Source organism: Nestor notabilis, unplaced genomic scaffold (assembly GCF_000696875.1).
Source record: "Nestor notabilis isolate BGI_N333 unplaced genomic scaffold, ASM69687v1 scaffold6148, whole genome shotgun sequence".
NCBI lineage: Eukaryota > Metazoa > Chordata > Aves > Psittaciformes > Psittacidae > Nestor > Nestor notabilis.
In genome coordinates this window covers 17,611-36,159 of record NW_009940464.1, presented here as the reverse complement: position 1 = coordinate 36,159, position 18,549 = coordinate 17,611, and the positions used below count along the sequence as shown (strand labels likewise).

Below are 18,549 nucleotides of genomic sequence, written 5' to 3'. Positions count from 1 at the left end.
GCGGGGGGAAGGAGACAGGTGAGGAGGGTGTGCGCTGTATGTCTGTGTGGTTATGGTGGTTTTTATGTCGTGGTGCTGGTTTACTTAAATTTGGTTTGAAGTGATATAGTCCTTAAAAACACTACCTGAGTCAAAGCACAAGGCGTGCAGTGTGGATAGGTAACACAGAGTCGTGCTTGAAGTGTTACATTTAATTTTCTGTATTCTTGACTATATCATAGTAGAGGCCAAGAAGTGGTGATAAATGGTGTCACATCGAGTTAGCGACCAGTCACCAGTGGTGTCCCTCAGGGCTCAGTGTTAGGGCCAGTGTTGTTTAATATCTGTGTTGAGGATCTGGATGAGAGGATTGGGTGCACCCTCAGTAAGTTTGCAGACGACACCAAGTTGGGTGGAAATGTTGGTCTGCTGGAGGTAGGAAGGCTCTGCAGAGGGATCTGGACAAGCTGGATCAATGGGCTGTGGCCAGTGTCTCCTGCACTTGGGCCACAGCAGCCCCATGCAAGGCTTGGGGCAGAGTGGCTGGAAAGTGGCCTGGCAGAAAAGGGCCTGGGGGTGCTGGTTGATGACTGCTGCACATGAGCCAGCTTGTGCTCAGGCAGCCAAGAAGGCCAATGACATCCTGGCCTGTATCAGCAATAGTGTGGCAGCAGGGCCAGGGCAGCGATTATTCCCCTGTAGTGGGCACTGGTGAGGCTGCACCACGAATCCTGTGTTCAGTTCTGGGCCCCTCACTGCAAGAGAGATGTTGAGGTGCTGGAGTGGGGCCAGAGAAGGCCAACGAAACTGAAGAAGGGTCCGGAGCACATGTGTGATGAGGAGCAGCTGAGAGAACTGGGGTTGTTTAGCCTGGAGCAGAAAAGGCTCAGTGGGGACCTTATTGCTCTCTACAACTACCTGAAAGGAGGCTGTAGTGAGGCGGGGATCGGTGTTTTCTCCTGAGTAACAAGTGATAGGATGAGAACTAACAGCCTCAAATTGCACCAGGGGAGGTTTAGATTTTAAAATAGGAAAAATTTCTTTACAGAGAGGGTGCTCAGGGCGGTGGTGGAGTCACTGTCCCCGGAATTGTTCAGAAAACATACAGATGAGGCCCTTAGTCACACGGTTTAGTGGTGGTCTTGGCAGTCCTGGGGTAATGGTTGGACTTGATGATCTTAAAGGTCTTTTTCAACCTAGTTGATTATGATTCTGTGATTAGGTTCTTAATTTCATTATGCTCTCTCACTGCATTGAATGGTATTACTTGTAAGAGAAGTATATAGTTTTGGAGATTTATGGTGTAATTTTTTCCCCCCATGTTGTTTTATTATGGAAGTCCTAAAGGGTATCAAAGTATCTATCATGTGTCAGGTACCAGGTCATTGGCCTTGAAGCCTCATTATACATATCATTTCAGAACTGTATCTGAATAGATAGTTTTTTACATACTGTAGAGGGGGATAAAGTTCCTGTAGTACACATAAAGAAAAACACTCTGGGTTATTCCTGCCTCAGGCAAAGGCAAACCCACTCATGGGACTGCTTTTACTCAAGGATGCAGTGAAAGAATCCATGGGTGCTAAGTGGATGCACTTAGCGGGTAATGCGCAAGGATGGGGAAGTCTAGTATGTACATCAAAGGGATTTGATTGTGGGTGAAAATAGTCAATTAATTACAGTTTATTATGCTGTATAATATTGACTGTTGTTCCATGGAGGCTATCTGAATAGATACAGTTCTGGCTAGAATTATATATTTCATTTTTTTAGCACATATAGTACATATTATATACTATATATATACAATTTATGTAATGTTATACAATATATATATACAATTATGTAGTGTTTATAGAGTATTTCTTGTAGAATAGTATTCTGGCAATACTGTCTAAACTAACAGTAGCTACCTGGCACATTTAAATGTTTATTACTGTTATGATGAGTTCAGAAGTATATTTTTTAACTCAACAATTGAATTCTTTGATCAGTGACTAAGTTACAATAAACCTAATGGTGTATTTATCTATATTTTCACAGGTTTTGCTGAGAACAACAGCAGGAGATATAGATATAGAATTATGGTCAAAAGAGGCACCAAAAGCATGTCGAAATTTCATCCAGCTTTGTATGGAAGGTAATGACTGAATGTGATAGGAGTTGTTGAAATTATTTCATATGCAATCTTTGTGGGGGGTTTTGTAAAACAGAGGTTGTAACTCTTTTAAATTTAATATGTTAATGACTTTATTTGTATTTAGAAAATATTAACTAACAGTCAATGTTTTTCAAAGTTATTAATGAACCCAGTGGGGAAAAATAAAAATTTAGATGGGTTTTCTCCAATATAGCAAATGACATAGTATTAGTGAAAAATTGAACGTCAGAGGCTTTGGAAGGCTTATTTTCAGCAAGTCTCTACAGATATTGCTACTTTTTTAATGTATGAAATGGCAATGACGCAGTATCGAACATGCTCCAAAATCCTCATTTCTGTATCACCATCTTTACTACCTTTTAATTTTTTTTCATGAGTTCTGTTTCCTTTGCTGTAGTTTTTTGGTGATGGAGGCTCTGTAGTGCTCTTCACTGAAGCAATGGGTACCAGAATGAGGATCTCTCTATTGGGAAAACTGCAACAGGAATTCCTGAAGGACCTGATGCCTTTATGTGTTTTCTAGCTGCTGTTACTATCCCATGTATGCATTTATAAAGTGGTTAAGAGTTCTTTTAGCACTCCTCTATTAAGGAAAAATAGCAGTCTAGGATCTGTGCTTCCAGCACATACCCAACTTGTTCCGTATTCTTACACCTAATGTGGAGATCCTTTGCAGTGGTAAATCAATTTCTTAGCTCTTGGTGAGTGCTAAGAATTCAGTTGTCCTCAGTGTTAAAGAACTGGGCTTTATTTCCCTTCAGAATTTGCCTGACTGTTGTGTAGGATCCTATGCTTTGTATAATGAATTTGAGTATTTCTCTTCAGAATATCCTAACATATAACCATCCATTAATAGATCTAGCTTTGCTGCAACATTTTCAGGTCCTGCTTTGTCTTGCAGCATCCTGCAGATTTTTTATTTATTAAAAAACACAAACAAACAAACCCTCCCAGTAATCTATGTCAAGTGAAGTTTTCATTCTATTTGTTGTCATATGATCTCATATCACTTGCCTGGATGGATAGATAGATGGGTAGATAGATAAAAGAAAATAACTTAGGGAGCAAAATGTACCACATATTTCATTTTGTGGAAATGATCAGTTTGGGTACAATGTAGGCGGTGAAAGGGATAACACCTGTGTTACATACTGGTGGGTGAACATGTTAATCATTTGGTGTATGAATATGGCTAACGATGTATGTGAGATGCTGGCTGGAACACAGCATAGTAGTTTTAGCTCTCCTTTTAAGCTGATGTACATTGGTAGTGTTGTTCCAGTGATAAAATTTAAAAGCTGAAAAGAAAAGCATTCATTTATACCATCTGGTTGGTGATTGGCAGTGTATTTGGAAACAGAAACATAAAATACCACTTTTTTTTTCCCCTTCATAAATGTCACCAGCATTACTGTATAGCTGAGATACAGTCACACTGAGTGAGACAGTGGAAAAGGAGGGAACCCAGTGGCAATAGCAGAATCCAGTTACAGTACTGGCTTTCTGGAACTTCAGTCACTGGACATATCTTTATATGAAAGTCTGATTTTGAGACCACTTACATGTTTTTAATATTTTTTTTTTTTTTCTTTTAGAGTATTACAGTAACACAATATTTCACAGAGTAGTGCCCGGCTTTATAGTGCAGGGAGGTGATCCCACTGGTACTGGATCAGGTGGAGATTCAATCTATGGAGCTCCCTTCAAGGTATGTATCTGTATATCTTATGCATTAATTTTTGGTTATTCTCTAGCAGTTGTTCATCCTACCATGTTAGGTTGTGAGAAAACAAACCTTACATTAGGCATGCATCATTATACATGTACGATACTTACTTTCACATGTTGCTTTGGCATTTTTGAATATGTCTTTTTAAATTGAGAGTTCTTAACTCCAGCTGTTCTGATATGATAAATGTGTAACCTTACTAGTGTGAACTTCACATGTTCATGTGGGAACAGTAAGAGTGAAGAGTAGGTGTTGATCTGTGGTGAACTCAGATGCAGAAATGTACTTTGTTTGCACACATTGTCTCTCATTTAGCAAAGATCTCTGAATGTTGTATGTGTGTTCATTGATATTATTGATACTAGCATGGCTCATCTCTTAACCAGGAGGCTGAGATCCTGAGTGAAGCTACACATGCACAGCATCTGTGTCCTGTTCTGCCTGATTGTTTTATTTCTGTTGGGGCCGGCACCTTTAACTCATGATGGAAGCTGCATAGCCTGTCTCTGGGCCTTCCATGTCCCTGCTGCCAGAGTAGACTCATAACATGAACATGCAGTTTGTGGAAGGGGTTGGTGCCTGAGCAGAGAACAGAAAAAAAATATTACCAATACTGTAAAAGCACCGCTCCTTAAAATTAATGTATCTCAATATTACAGTTTTTAGAACCATGATATTAGTGGTATTTCATGATATGAATATATTACTCATCACTTTAGCTTTGCTTTGAAAGTAATCCTATTCTGTCTTCTTATAGTCCAGAAAATGTTCTTCCTATGAATTGTTGCAATACTGTACTATTGCAACCTGTTACTGAGCTTTCAGTTATTCTACATGAATTAGGCTCTTTTGCCTCAATATAGTGGTTAACAAGAATGGTGATTTTACAATGTATGTAAGAAATGTAATTACCTTTAGAAATGCTTTGGATTTTCTTAATATTGGGGAGATAATAATTCCAACAAAAAAAATGGATAACAATTGATTATTAAGCAGTGATTGGAAAAAGAGGAAGTTAACAAGACAGAACTTAGAGTTTTTATCACTGATATCTTTCTATTATTGATACACTAGTTTCTAATTTTTTTCTTTCAGTGTTTGTTGGATACATGTCTACAGTTTCTTTTGAAAGAAAGATTATTCACTTGTTTGCATTATTATAGGCACTAAGAACAAAAAACATTGACTAAAAATAGTCTTCTCTGCTGAAAACAGAAGCTTTTAAATAAAATTTTGGCATTAAGTTTCAAAACACTTTGGCTTTATTACTGTCTAAATTTAAAATAAAACTAACAGCAAATAGTCTGTGTGTGCATATTGATGTAACTAAACTGCAGCTAAAGAAGTAATAAAAATATTTTCATACTTAAATCATGTTCTTTTCTCTTCTGTCCTTGCCAGGATGAGTTCCACTCGCGATTGCGGTTTAATCGGAGAGGACTTGTTGCTATGGCAAATGCCGGGCCCCATGATAACGGGAGTCAGTTTTTCTTTACATTGGGTCGTGCAGATGAACTTAACAACAAGCACACAATCTTCGGAAAGGTCTGCTATACAGGCTAGGTCCCAGCTTGAGTGTGACAGAAACTACTATAAGTTTCTATGTGTTCAAAGGCTATTCTACTGTTGTCTACTGCTACCATACATTTGAAAGTTATTTCACTGCTCTCTATGCTGTTTCTGTTCTCTATGTTTCCCATGTCTCATAGAAATGTTTGTATGGGTTGTTCCCATAATTATCTACTTCACTGTTGTTACTCTTCTAAATTACATTTTTGTGTTGGATAATTTTTCTAATATTACTGTGGCTCTATCTTACTGATCAGTTCATCTAATACGAGTGACATTTTAGAAAATTTTGATTGTAAATTCAAATTACCCAAGAAAATCAGGAAAATGAAAAACATGAGATGAATTTACCACTTGTGATATAGCTGAAAGAATAAGCCAACTATTTTTTATTTCACAGTGTCATTTATTTTCCTGTTTAACGGCTCACAGTAAGAATTTGACATCTTCCCCTGCATACACTCTCACACATTAAAGTTAAGCTACCTGTTTTGCTTCAAATTTAAAAATTAAATTTAAAAAACCCAAGCTTTGGTACATTGTACTTGCTGTCTTTTAGAAGTCTTACATGCTTGCAGCATGTAAGGAAGTGATATTTCCTGTATCATTTGTATTTTCAAAATTCTTTACGTGATAATTGCCTAGCATTTTTCAAGAACTTTCAAACCTTTTTTTATAAATTTAACAGGTTACAGGGGATACAATATATAACATGTTGCGCCTGGCAGAAGTAGAAGTTGACAAGGAAGAGAGACCTCTCAGTCCACACAAAATAAGAAGCACTGAGGTGAGTGTGTTCTGGTATGAAATTTGAATTTTTAAAATTATTTTGTTCACTGTGTTCAGAAAACAGTGTTCTAGCATGAAAACTTGGCATGGATTATATATATTGTTTTAAAATATGGAATCATCTAATTGCAACAAAATACTTACTAAAGATTACCTTTTTTAACAGGTTTTGTTTAATCCTTTTGATGACATCGTTCCAAGACCAAATAGAAAACTGAAGAAGGACAAACCAGAAGAAGAAACTAAAAAGTCCAAAGTAAAAGGCACAAAGTAAATATATGCAACATAAGTGGTAGTTAATTTTCTTTCACATTTAATTTGCAGCTTGGTAATTTTCTGGTTTTGAAACACAAGACTTTACCAAGATATACAGAGGAATGTTCTCTAATTCAGCAAAACCTTCTTCCCTGTTTCTGAGATGATAGGGAGTCTGGTTTCTCTAACTGAAGTGGTTACTGTTACATCAGCTGAGCTGTACCTGTTACATGCATGCTGATAGTTTGTTGCGTAAGAGAGGTGAAAGGTAGCTTAAGCCTTTCCCATGGGCAAGAATGGGCAATCATTCTTTTGTGACTAGGTTGTGGCTCAGTTCTTTGAGATTTTTGAACTTGTATTATCAGCTACCGCTTCCCTTCCACTAAAACACTTAGCAAAAAGCATGTTGACATAGGAAATTTCTGTTTCTGTGAATGAAATTTGGTAGTCATAAACATGCAATGAAAAGTGAAATCGATACATTTAGAAGGAAAAAAAGGCTTTTTTTTTTAAATATTACGTAAAGTATAAAAGTAATATGTTGAAAGTTCATAGAATGTTATTAATATGTAAAGATTTACTAGAAAATGTGTTTTCTCTCTTAAAGAAATTTTAACCTGCTTTCCTTTGGGGAAGAAGCTGAAGAAGAAGAGGAGGAAGTCAGTAGAGTTAGTCAGGTATCATACCAAATCATCCCTGGTTTTCTTTTCAACTTAAAATTACCTTTTTTACATGTCTGTGAAAAGGTCTAACATTTTTAATCTTGTTCTTATGTTTGAGTTTTGAACAGTACTACTAGAAATTACTTCAGGTTTTATGATTCTACAATTTTAACATGTTGAAAAAAGAGGGTTTTAACTTCCTCATTTTTAACTTCATTATTCTTCACCTCCTTAATTATAGGAGTGTGATTTCTTGGTAAAATACCTGAGGTTTGAAATCAACTTGTTCACTGCCAGCGCATTCTTAGCTCTATCTGCTTATGTATATCCATTCAGTGTGCAAAACGAAGTGGGTTTACTGTGGGGAAAATAGTTCATTATCGTAACTAAATATTGCACTATTGTGAACTGTCCACATTCAAAGAACTAGGGTTGCATAGGTAGTCCTTGAGTTAATTTCCGTTAACTGACTTTGCCTCTTAAATATGGCTAGTTAAAAAATTACTTTAAAAACCTGTTATTCTGATTTCTGCTGAGCAAATTATTTCTCAAGAGTACTAGGCTTTCTTACTTGTATGGTTCAGCTATCTACCTGCTTCAGTTAGTGATCAGACTACATCATGGTGAGTCTTGTACCACGTGGTAGAAAAATCAGTTAAAAATACAAAAGACAACAGTGAATAATGATGGACAGTATTATAGTGAGATGGTATCAGTCAGGATTCTAGTAGACATTTATCACATCAGTAGTTTTAACTTGATCCTCCTCTTTCTGGAACTCCTGTTTTGCTATTAAAAGTGTTTATACTTACTGACAAGGCTAAAGCTAGTATGAAATAAGTTACCTTTTTCTTGTCATTACCTTTGTCATCATGTATTCTCTCAGACACTGGAACTGATAATAGCTTTTTCTTTCTTTCCTTTTTTTTTGACAGAGCATGAAGGGAAAAAGTAAAAGCAGTCATGATCTGCTGAAGGATGATCCACATCTAAGCTCAGTTCCTGCTGTCAAAAGGTTAATATGTGATTTCCAGTTTCCAAAACAGCTTTACTTTCAGGATGTTAGATCTGATTAGGATCATATATACTCATTGTTTGTCTGTCACTGTTAAAGAAATTAAGAACTGGCAATGCTAGATCTGACCAAATGTTCTTCCAACCCACTATGCTGTCACCAACATTGGTCATCAGTGGGTGCCCAACAAAGAATAAAAGCACGACAAGCATAATGTTTAATTGAGCAGTCTACCCAGCCTCCATCTACTTTCAGCTCAGGGGACTGTCAAGAGTTCAATGTGGTTCATCTATTCAATAATCCTTAATAGATCTCTCATCAAAGGACTTGCTCAGTCTCTCATAAAGTGTTTACATTCACACCCTCCTGTCTGCTGCAGTAAGCAGCACTCCTCTGTTTGTTCTGAACCTGGCAGCTATTGGTGTTATTTAATAAATACTTATCTTTACTGGGTTGCTGGATGAGACAGGGAGCAGTCTCTTCATACCTGGCTTCACCACAGTCCCTACTTAGGCCCTCTTTTCTAGTCTAAGCTTTTAAAGCCTACTGAACTTTTCTTCACACTGAAGTTGTTCTGTACCTTTGGTTGTTGTTGCTCTTGCCAACCTTGGTTCTGTCCTAAAACATTTTTTTCTTTTTTTTTTTTTAAATCTAAATGACATATTAGAAATTAAGTGAATCTTAAATCTGGATGCTTGCATGAAGATAGTCTGTTTTCTTTTTTCTTTTCAATACTTCTTGCCTTCTGATCTGCTTTTTTTAACCAGTGTTGAGCATCGTAAGGTCCTTTCCAACCCTAATTATTCTATGATTGAGCTGAGACAACTCCATGAAAATATATCAGCTCCAAGAATTTGCTTATCATAGAATAGTTTGGGTCGGAAGGGACGTTTAAAGGTCATCTAGTCTAATTCCTCTTGCATTGATGAGCAGGGACATCTTCAACTGGGTCAGGTTGCTTAAAGCCTGTCCAACTTGACCTTGAATGTTTCCATGGATAGGGCATCTGTTGCCTCTCTGGGCAACCTGTTTTACCACCCTAATTGTGGCAACAGGCCCTACTAAATAGTCTGTCCCCATCATTCATATAAGCCCCCTTTAAATATTGAAGGGGCACAATAAGGTGTCACAGGAGACTTCTATTTTCCACACTGAAGAACCCCAGCTCTCTCAGGCTTTCTTCATAGGAGAGGTGTTCCACCTCTGATCATTTCTGTGTCCTTCCTCTGGACCCGTTCCAACAGGCCCATGTCTTTCCTGTCCTGATGTCTCCAGAGCTAGATGCAGTACTCCATGTGGGGTCTCATGAGAACAGAGTAGAGGGGGAGAATCACCTCTGTTGACCTGCTGCTGGTCACGATTCTTTTGATGCATCCCAGCATGCAGTTGTATGATACCGGGGGTTGCCCCAGCCCAGGTGCAGGACCTTGCTTTTTGCCTTGTTGAACCTCCTGAGGTTCACATGGGCCCACTTCTCTATTTTGTCCATGTCCCTCTGGATAGCATTTTGTCCCTCAGGTATGTCAGTTGCACCACTCAGGTTGTTGTCAACTGCAAACTTGCTGGAGGTGCACTTGATCCCATTGTCTGTGTCGGTGAATTTATTAACCAGTACTGGTCCCAGTATGGACTCCTGAGGGATACATCGTTGTCAATGATGGTCAGATGTAATCTTCCTGTTCTGGTTGTGGAAGTCCTTTTTCTCATGTGCCTAGCTTTATTTTACCTACTTCAGATTTCACCTGTCATTTCGTTGTCTCATCATACAGGTCCGTCTCCAATTCTTCAGTCTACTCTTGGCTTTGCTACCTTGAGTAACTTAGTATTACCAAAAACTCAGTGACCTGGCTGTTTTACTGTCTTGTTACTGAGCTCACCGAGCAGGTCAAGCCTCGCCACCGAATACTGTGAATATACACTAGTGATCTTCCTTCACTGCAAAAAAATGATGTTTGCCTCTAGCTTTTTTTTTTTCCCTGTCTTTTAACTATCTTTTTATTCATGCATGGACTTACCCCAGACTACTTGGTTTCCTTAAAAACCTTTCATCAGAGATTCTGTGTGAGTCTAGATAGATCAGAGACATCATCCACAACCACGTACAGCCCTTTCAAAACACTCCTAGAAATTGTTGGTAAGGCAGTTCCCTTTATAGCCATGTCAGAAGTTCCAAGTAGAAGTAGGCTGTTTAACTCTTACTGTGGCTTCTGCTTGTTCTGGACTGACATCAGAATTGCAGACCTGGATGTATTCTAAATGTTTTCTTTATAAATGGGGGGGATGCTTGGTTTTGTTTCTGTTTTGTTTAGGTTTTTTTAATTATCATCTTCTTTTAAGTAATACTTCCACAGAAAGTTTTCTGAATGAATTTTTAAAATTCATGTAATTGATTCCAATAAATTCATAATTTCTTTGATGATCTTGATTACTTCCTTGATTTCAGGGACTCCTTTATTTTTTATTTATTTTTTTTTTTTAATTGTGTAATGGAAGAATCTTCAAGGGTCTTCATTAATAGTTTGTGACTATTAACAATGGATACGTTAGCCTCAGTATACTCACATAGATTCCCTTTTTTGGTACATTAAACTGTAGCTGTATAACAAATGAGAAATTTTACATTAAACTTCATTATCGATATACTGCAAGTTAAACATGTCTATGTATAGAAGGCTTTCCAAAATACAGAATATCTGCAATGAAATACTAGAAATTGCTTGATACGTGAGATCAAAACCATTCATCTTAAGTGAGTTCTTTGTGTTTTTTTTTCTAGCTGTATACATTAGCATTTTCTCTGGATGGCATAAGATATGAGTAAAATTTATGTATTGTATGAAAGTATGATTTAATCCTGTGTTTTTAAACATTTCTAATTAGAAAATACTGTGACAGTTAATCTAAGAGCTGGGGTTTTAAACAGTATTTTAAATCTCTGGTACTTCAAATTAGTTATGATTATTTTTGTTCTTTTAGTGATGCAGCAAGTGAAGAAGGGGATGTGAGTGAGGTAAGTAACATCTCTTTACAATGAGACTTTGTTTTTTACGCTACTTTAGAGGTTTCTGAAAACTAGCTCAAATTGCATTACCAGCAAAAGGCTGGAGGCCTTTCAGAGCTCTAAGGTTTGGCTATTGTAAATATTCACAGCAGAGAAGTTACTACTGCATACTAGCTACTGCATTTATAAAAACTGCTTAGCAGATATTTCAGTCAGTAGATGAGGTACGTGGGAGATTACAGAGTGACAAACCATTAATAAAACCCCTGCAATTGCTTCTAAAAAAATTTCTAAAATAAATAAATAAATAGATTTGTCATGAATAATGATATAACTGCAATGTCTGAAGGGGAATCAGTGTGTGAGAGTCCTGTTGGAAAGATTTCTTCAAGGAGACAAAATTTCAGTGAATATTTATATCTTGTATTGGTGAAAACATTTCACATCTGAAAGGCAAGAAATGTGAATAACAAAGCAGAAACATTCAACCAAGCATGGAGGCTACTTTAATTACAAGGAGTTTGTCATATATGGTGTGGAGTAAGTTTGCTAGCTGAAGTATTTTTTTGCCTCCAGCCATAGGTCATGGTGGTACCCATTTGAGTTGCTATTGAGACAATAATGTAATACTTGACTAGGAATGTAATCTCCCATTCCCCAAGCTACATCCTGAAAAGTACTGTACTCCATACATTCACCATGCACAGGTGTTGTATTGTTAGCTGATGCACTCTGGAAGTGAAGGAAAGACAGAATCTGTCCCATTCTTGTGTCTAAACATAGAAAAATAAAAAATTCCACCAGGATTCCTGATGGTTTTTATACAAATCATAGTCCGAGTTCAGGTTCTTGGACTCTTTGTAATTCCTGCTATGCAGCAGTATTTAAGTGTTAGAAGGATTCCAAGAATGGTATTTAATTATTCTTCAGATGTTCAGATAGGCCTTCGTTAAGTAACCTGGATTTGGAGAATACAGAACATGATCATGTTAGGTGCATTTATTTAAATTTTTGTTTTTCAGCCTGAATGTTCTAATAATGTCATGAAGTAGGGAACAGGAAGGCTTCTTTTTAACCTGCGGGGACTTTCCTTAGAGTTCATTGCATTGAAAGATCTTAGCTAGAATCTAGCATTTCAGGCAGTTACTTGAGCCTTGTAAAGTGGTACTACTGTTTTATTATCTCTCTTGGATTTATTTAACACATTACAGGATTGCTTTTGCATTTACATGGGTGCAACATATTCGTAGTTTCATAGCCATACAAATAATTCTTCCAGGTCTCCCTACCTCCCCCAAATCATAAGTCCCTAGCATGTAAGAGGAAACCGTTGTTATTATTCCCCATGCACCTGACCTTACTGTTCATGCTATTAAATAACATCCTGTTTCTCTTACTGCAGTCCTCAAGGTCATACATTTCATCCTTTGAGAGTCAGATCCTTTGTATTAACAGTACCTCGTTGCTGTTTGTTAAACCTCTTTTTGTGCCTAAGTCATTAATGAACACATTATATGAAGTGTGTTTGCAAGAGTGACTTTTTTTTTCCCGCACCTGTGGCATTCCTCTGTTTCCCCTTTCTATATAGTTTGTTTTCATCTCCCTATTTGCCAGTTAGCGGCTGAACACTAAGTTTCATTTAGTATTACAGATAGGTAGAGCTTGGTACCCAATCCTCAATTCAATAATTTTCTTAAATGTATAAATCATATAACATACAGTAGCCATTAGTCATTCTGACACAAAAGCTCTCACTACATTTTTGTTTCCAGAGCAAAGAGCGGAATAGGGCAATACCACCCAGCTAACAACAGCAGCAAAACCCAGTATAGCTTCCAGGCAGACAGTTTCGTATTTCTGTGTCACTAGGGTAGCACCATCATCCATCTGAACAGCCACTTCCCTCCTGAGTTATCAAGGAGCGCTCTCTGAGTGGAAATGTGTTAAATCTATTAGTTAGTAATGAGACTTCGGAAAAATGAGAATCTGTAAGATCTGACATCAGATGGAGTTAATGAGACAGAAGAGGAACTGAAGGTGGAGACTGGGTAGGAGAGAATAGTAGAGTTGCAGGAGGCATTGAGTTGAGAAGGAGGGTTACATCCTGTTTTATCAGTGTTTTTCTAGAGGAAAAGTGGTGAAATCCTGTGCAGTCAGGGGAATGGGAGGTTCAGAAAGCAGGGGATTCAAGTGAGTTGGACAAGTTGAACCATTTTTTCTCTCCCATTTTAAAATACAATCCTTAGAAACCCTTCCTGTTAATCAGATTTCTGGGGGTTTTTTGTTCGTTTTTTTTTTTTTTTTTAATTAGCTTACTGCTTAGCAATTTCAGTTTGTCTGTAGCTGTCCATTTTTATTATAGAAATTCTCCTATCCAAGTCGGTGTTTCAGTGAAATGCTCTTACCTAAGCCCTAGCTAAATCTCCACTGGGAGTCTGTCTTTATCCTTTACTGTTAAACACATTGAACACGGCCTGTCACATTCCTTTTCTGGATTCTGACCCATGCCATAGAGGTCTGTTTTCATCCCATCTCCCTGGTAATTTATCAAGTAAGCAAATCCTTTGTAAATTTTTATTATCTACTCTGTCATGCAGTACTTCAGGAAATAAGTGAAATGCTGATCCTGATCTACTTTCTCTTTCCCCTATTTAAAAAAAAACGTCAACAACAACATGTCAATTATTTCCTTGACAAAATATTCAGCTATTTTACTGTGCTGAATTGTAACATATTTCATTTTTTATTCCTGACTGGTCTTCACTTGTCTAAACCTAAAATCTAAGTATGGTAGTCTGAAGATTCCGAAACAGTGTCTCAAATACAGTATCTGAAATCCAGCCCTTGATTTTTCTCTTATGTTGCCAAAACTGCCTCTTGCTGCATTTATATTTTCTCCTCTCTCCCCCTCCATATTTATGGACAGTCTTCATGCTACTTTTCCTCCTATCTGTCAGTCACACCCAGGACATGTGCATTGTCTTTAGAGTGTTCCGCTCCAAGCATTGACATCCTGACGGTCTCCTGGGTGAAGTACAGTCCTTTGGAATATCATTTCTTAGTCTGTCCTTTCTTTCTGTAGTTAAGATTATAATTACATAGCATCTTATGTGGTTTCTTTAGCGAAGTAGCATCACTCCAAAATAAATACAAAAATATGTGCCAGCTAGTCCTAGAGCTGGCATCCTTCTTTAAGATTCATGCAGGCTTCCTCCTTCGAGGGAGGAAGTACTCAAACTTAGATCCCTTAGGTCTCTTCAGGCTTCTTCTTCATTACTGTGAGGAATGGCTTATTTCTCACTCCAAATGCCTTTCAACAAGGTGGTTTATCCCCTTTTGCTTCCGCTACTAAGCCTGTAAGCATAGTACCTCTGTAGCAAGTTAGGATGATAGATTCCAGACGTTTTTCACAGCCTGTGTATCAATGTGGGACTGTAAATTCTCTCATGGCGCCTGATGGACAAACCTCTTCAATAACACCATGACTGTAGTACAGACCAGTAGCAGGAGGTTCTTAATACATCTTGTTTTATTCTTAGGGGAAATTGGAGAAAAAGTTTTATGTATTGCCTTGATCAAATTTTGGATTCATGAACAATGACCAGACTAATACTACATAGCTGTGAGATCTACAGACATGTAAAGGTTTACAGTCTAGAATAAACCATACAAAAGGTTTTTAAGCCTTACTAAAAAGATGTAATTTTTATATGAAAAAAATTTAATTATCATATTTCTAATTTTTCGTTCCCTCTGAAGAAAATGAAAAGACATTCGTTTGTAAAGTTTGCTTTGAAATCAAGTGGTTTTCTTTCTTCCTTGTAAGGGATCATCTTAGAAAAACTTTCCATATTCAACATTCTGTAGTAAAAAAAACCCTAAAGGAGCAATTCTACCATTTTAAATCCATAAAGGAGGAAGAACATGATGAAGATGCTGATAGTGTAGAAGGTGAAGCTGCCAGCACTGAGAGATTTCAAATGAAAGAACGCATTGCCAAGAAGTTGAAAATCGATACAAGTGAAAATGCTAAACAGCAACTTCAAGAGGAAGATATTAAGACAGAAAAGAAAACAACTAGTCGCAGGTAGATATCATACTTCCCCCCGCCCCCCCCCTTCAGATTGTTTGAAGTTAGATTTTATGCTCAATTTCAGTTTTGCAGTTACTACATTGATAGGTTAACATTACAATAAAATTATTCCCCTTGCCCACGTCCAAAATGAGGTGGAAGATAAAATTGCTTACTGCTTTCTCATTTTGTAGTTTCATTTGGCAGTTTAAGCCAAACAGTTAAGTTACCTTTTTTTTTTTTTTTTTTTTTTTACACTGAGCACTTACTGATACCTTGTATGGGAGTTCTGTTTTGCCCTCTGAGTTATAAATGAAGAGTATTTGTATGTATTTATCATGCTTTACTTTGTCTTTCTGCACAGTTGTAAGGTTGAGTTTTGTAGCTTCTTTACCTGTGATTAACATGTGGTGGTCATCCACCATTGAGTCTTAGAGAAGGGCTTCCTAGTAATCCATTAAAGTCTGGGTTAACACAGTAGTCACTCTTGCAGTTTACCTTTTTTTTTAACACTGCAATTAATACCTAGAGTTGTAAATACCATCTAGGGCTGTTCTTAGAGGGTTGAAGTATGTCTGTGTTTAGTAGTGTAACAGGGTATTCAAATTACTAAACTAGCTCTAGACAAATTATTATGTTTCTATGGCAGTATTCAACTCTTTACAGACATAAAAGTGTGGGTTCCAGTCATGCAATATAACTGTGCTAGCCTTGGTGAACATCTGTACTGTTTAGCACTCAATATTCAGTGAGTTAGTTTGTTTTCTTGGAACTTTGTGTCTTGGCAGTCTTTCTTCCAGAGCTGGTTTTGGAATTTCTGCCTAATAATATTTATATAGCATAAAAACATTCATCATGTATGTAAGTGATATGTAGTGAACCTGATGGCAAACTTACTAGGAATTATTGTCCACTATTTCAATAAACATGGGCTCCAGACCTTACTGAACAACTAAGTCTTTGCAGTTATAAAATTTAATGTGTAAATCTTATTCAGTAAAACTTACTGGGGGACAGGGAGAAAGAAGCATTCGAAAGGTAATATAGATTGTGTACACTTACTCTGCTCATAAATAACTTGTCATAAATAACTGCCCGATGAAATTATTCAGGCTTTGCCTATACTAAATTCTGCATTATGTAGTGGTTGTCTTAGATTCTCTCCCACAACAGTTTCCTCTGAACCTATTCATCCCCACTGCAGTTTTATATGTAATGGCCAAGGCATATTGCCAACATGGAAGAAACCAGGACAGTCTCTTTGTGACAAAAGAAAAACCAGTAGTCAATATTAACAGTTTACAAGTTCCATAGCAATTGCTGTCCCTGTTAGTAACTGAGAAGTAAAGGATTTTGGTCAGGAAACATGAAGATAAGTTTGTTGTAATAATAATACACCTGGAGATAAAATACATATTGAAAATTTGGTCGGAAAACAGAAGGAATGACTGAAACAAAATCAGCTGTTGTTTTACACTCATCAGAATTTGGCATATCTGACTTGCATCCCTTGCAGGTTATTCTGGTTTTATATGACTATAAACCTGCTAAAACCAAAACCAACTATACCTTATTGAAGAAGGGGCTGTTGTCAGTTACGGTGAGCATTCAATCATTATCTTAATTGTAAAAAAACCCTAATTATTAAGACAAAAGGGAAATCACACCCTGACATTTGCAACTTTATGAATATCAATCTGATTATTTTTACTGAAAGAATTCATATGATCATAAAAGCAAGATTACTAAGTTTTGAACATCCCACATGAGGTAGTATTTTTAATTTTGTGCAGCCTGTATGTTTAGGAGCAGGCTGTGGTGCATTATTTTGGATAATCTTTTAATATTGGTGTATTACCATGTAAAAACTTTTTTTATAATGTAAAAGCTTATTGTCTGCCTGTTTTGAAGCCATGAAAAGCCCAGTGAGAACATTGCCAAGAAAACTATTTTTATTAATCACTTTGATAAGTTTGAATAGTTCCAGAAAATAAAATATTCATGGGATTTAAACAGGAAATTCCGTATCCTATTCTACATCTTCTCCAGCATTGATTTCAGTATGAGAAGCACAACAGGTACACTAGTGCAGCAAGTTTGTAGGAGGAAGGGAATGCAAAGCTAGAGCATACCCTTAGAAATGAGATACTCTGTGCCAAAGCTTGCATGATGTTTTACTGTATTTTTAGAGATGTGCGTAGGCATTCTATAAGCTGCTAGCTCTGCATGTGGATGGTTCATGTGGTATGTTTGTAGTTCTCCAATCTTTCAGTGCAGTAGCAGTGGTATTACAGATAAATGGGCTATCTTAACTCAGAAGAGGGTTTTTAGGTAGTTGGGAGCCATAGCTTCGGGAGCCACTGCTTAGTACCACAAGTAACATCAATTTTCACACTTACTGTTATCCAAATAATTGTCTGGCATCCTGTGGCATGAAAATTGAAAGCATGGTATTTTTTATTATAAATAAGGTGTTGTTAACTTTGTGGTCTGATGAGATAAAGTAAGATTAACATTATCAAGTTTCATTGTCTGGAATAGTGACTTTTTTGTGAGTATAGTGGAGACAATTGATAATATTCTTATAGGACTTTAACATCCACTGTAGTCCAAAAGTGTGTTGGTCAGATTAGGTAGAGATGTGGGAGGTGCAAATATCAAACACAAAATTATATCCACCATGTATAGTTTGAAGGGTAGTGTCTACTAACATATCAGAAGGCCATGAAACATTTGGTATCAATGAGAATTGTTCATCTGCTCAGATATTTAAATGTGACAGTAGAATAATTAAACTTCTAAGAATAAGTTTTCAGAGTACTGTCCTCTAACATGCATGACTTTTTCTATTTATTTGTATCAGTCCTGTTTCTTTTAATATAAATCCATTTATGAAGTTAGAAGTTTGCACACGTCTTTCAGAGACATAATATGGAAACAATAGATACCTTCTCAAATGTGTGGTACTGACATCCAATACTATTTGTAAATGCAATCACACTTGAAGTGCTCAAATGGTGAAGTTAATTTTCATCATTTCAGTATGCATTTGAACCTTTTGTGTATGTTTTAAAAAATAAGTTCAGACACTTTCCAATTTTGTACTAGAAGAAAACCTCGGGAAAAAGAATTTTCCACTCATCCTGGCAAGTTGTTAGAGAAATTCCACAGGTCTTTTGTTTTTTGTTAGAAAGCTTAAACCTAAACTTCAAAGTATTGAACAGCTGTTTACAAGAAAGAATGTATACAGATAGAAGAAGTGATTGCTATCATTGTAAGAGTAATCACATTTATCAGGTAACATCGAGTTTGTAAAT

The 18,549-nt window shown here is 36.8% G+C and overlaps 1 protein-coding gene across 1 annotated transcript in view; it reads left to right on the top strand.

Annotated features, from left to right (window-relative positions):
• CWC27 (CWC27 spliceosome-associated protein homolog (S. cerevisiae)) overlaps nucleotides 1-15,247 on the top strand; it is a gene marked incomplete at its 3' end in the record, with an annotated part of 15,550 nt that extends 303 nt beyond the window's left edge. Inside the window, exons 2-10 of the mRNA XM_010020357.1 lie at nucleotides 2,023-2,119; nucleotides 3,736-3,848; nucleotides 5,271-5,414; nucleotides 6,127-6,225; nucleotides 6,394-6,497; nucleotides 7,090-7,159; nucleotides 8,080-8,159; nucleotides 11,136-11,169; nucleotides 15,075-15,247. Coding sequence (XP_010018659.1) covers nucleotides 2,023-2,119; nucleotides 3,736-3,848; nucleotides 5,271-5,414; nucleotides 6,127-6,225; nucleotides 6,394-6,497; nucleotides 7,090-7,159; nucleotides 8,080-8,159; nucleotides 11,136-11,169; nucleotides 15,075-15,247 — 914 coding nt within the window. The remainder of the gene's footprint in view (nucleotides 1-2,022; nucleotides 2,120-3,735; nucleotides 3,849-5,270; nucleotides 5,415-6,126; nucleotides 6,226-6,393; nucleotides 6,498-7,089; nucleotides 7,160-8,079; nucleotides 8,160-11,135; nucleotides 11,170-15,074) is intronic.
• Nucleotides 15,248-18,549: the final 3,302 nt, after the last annotated feature.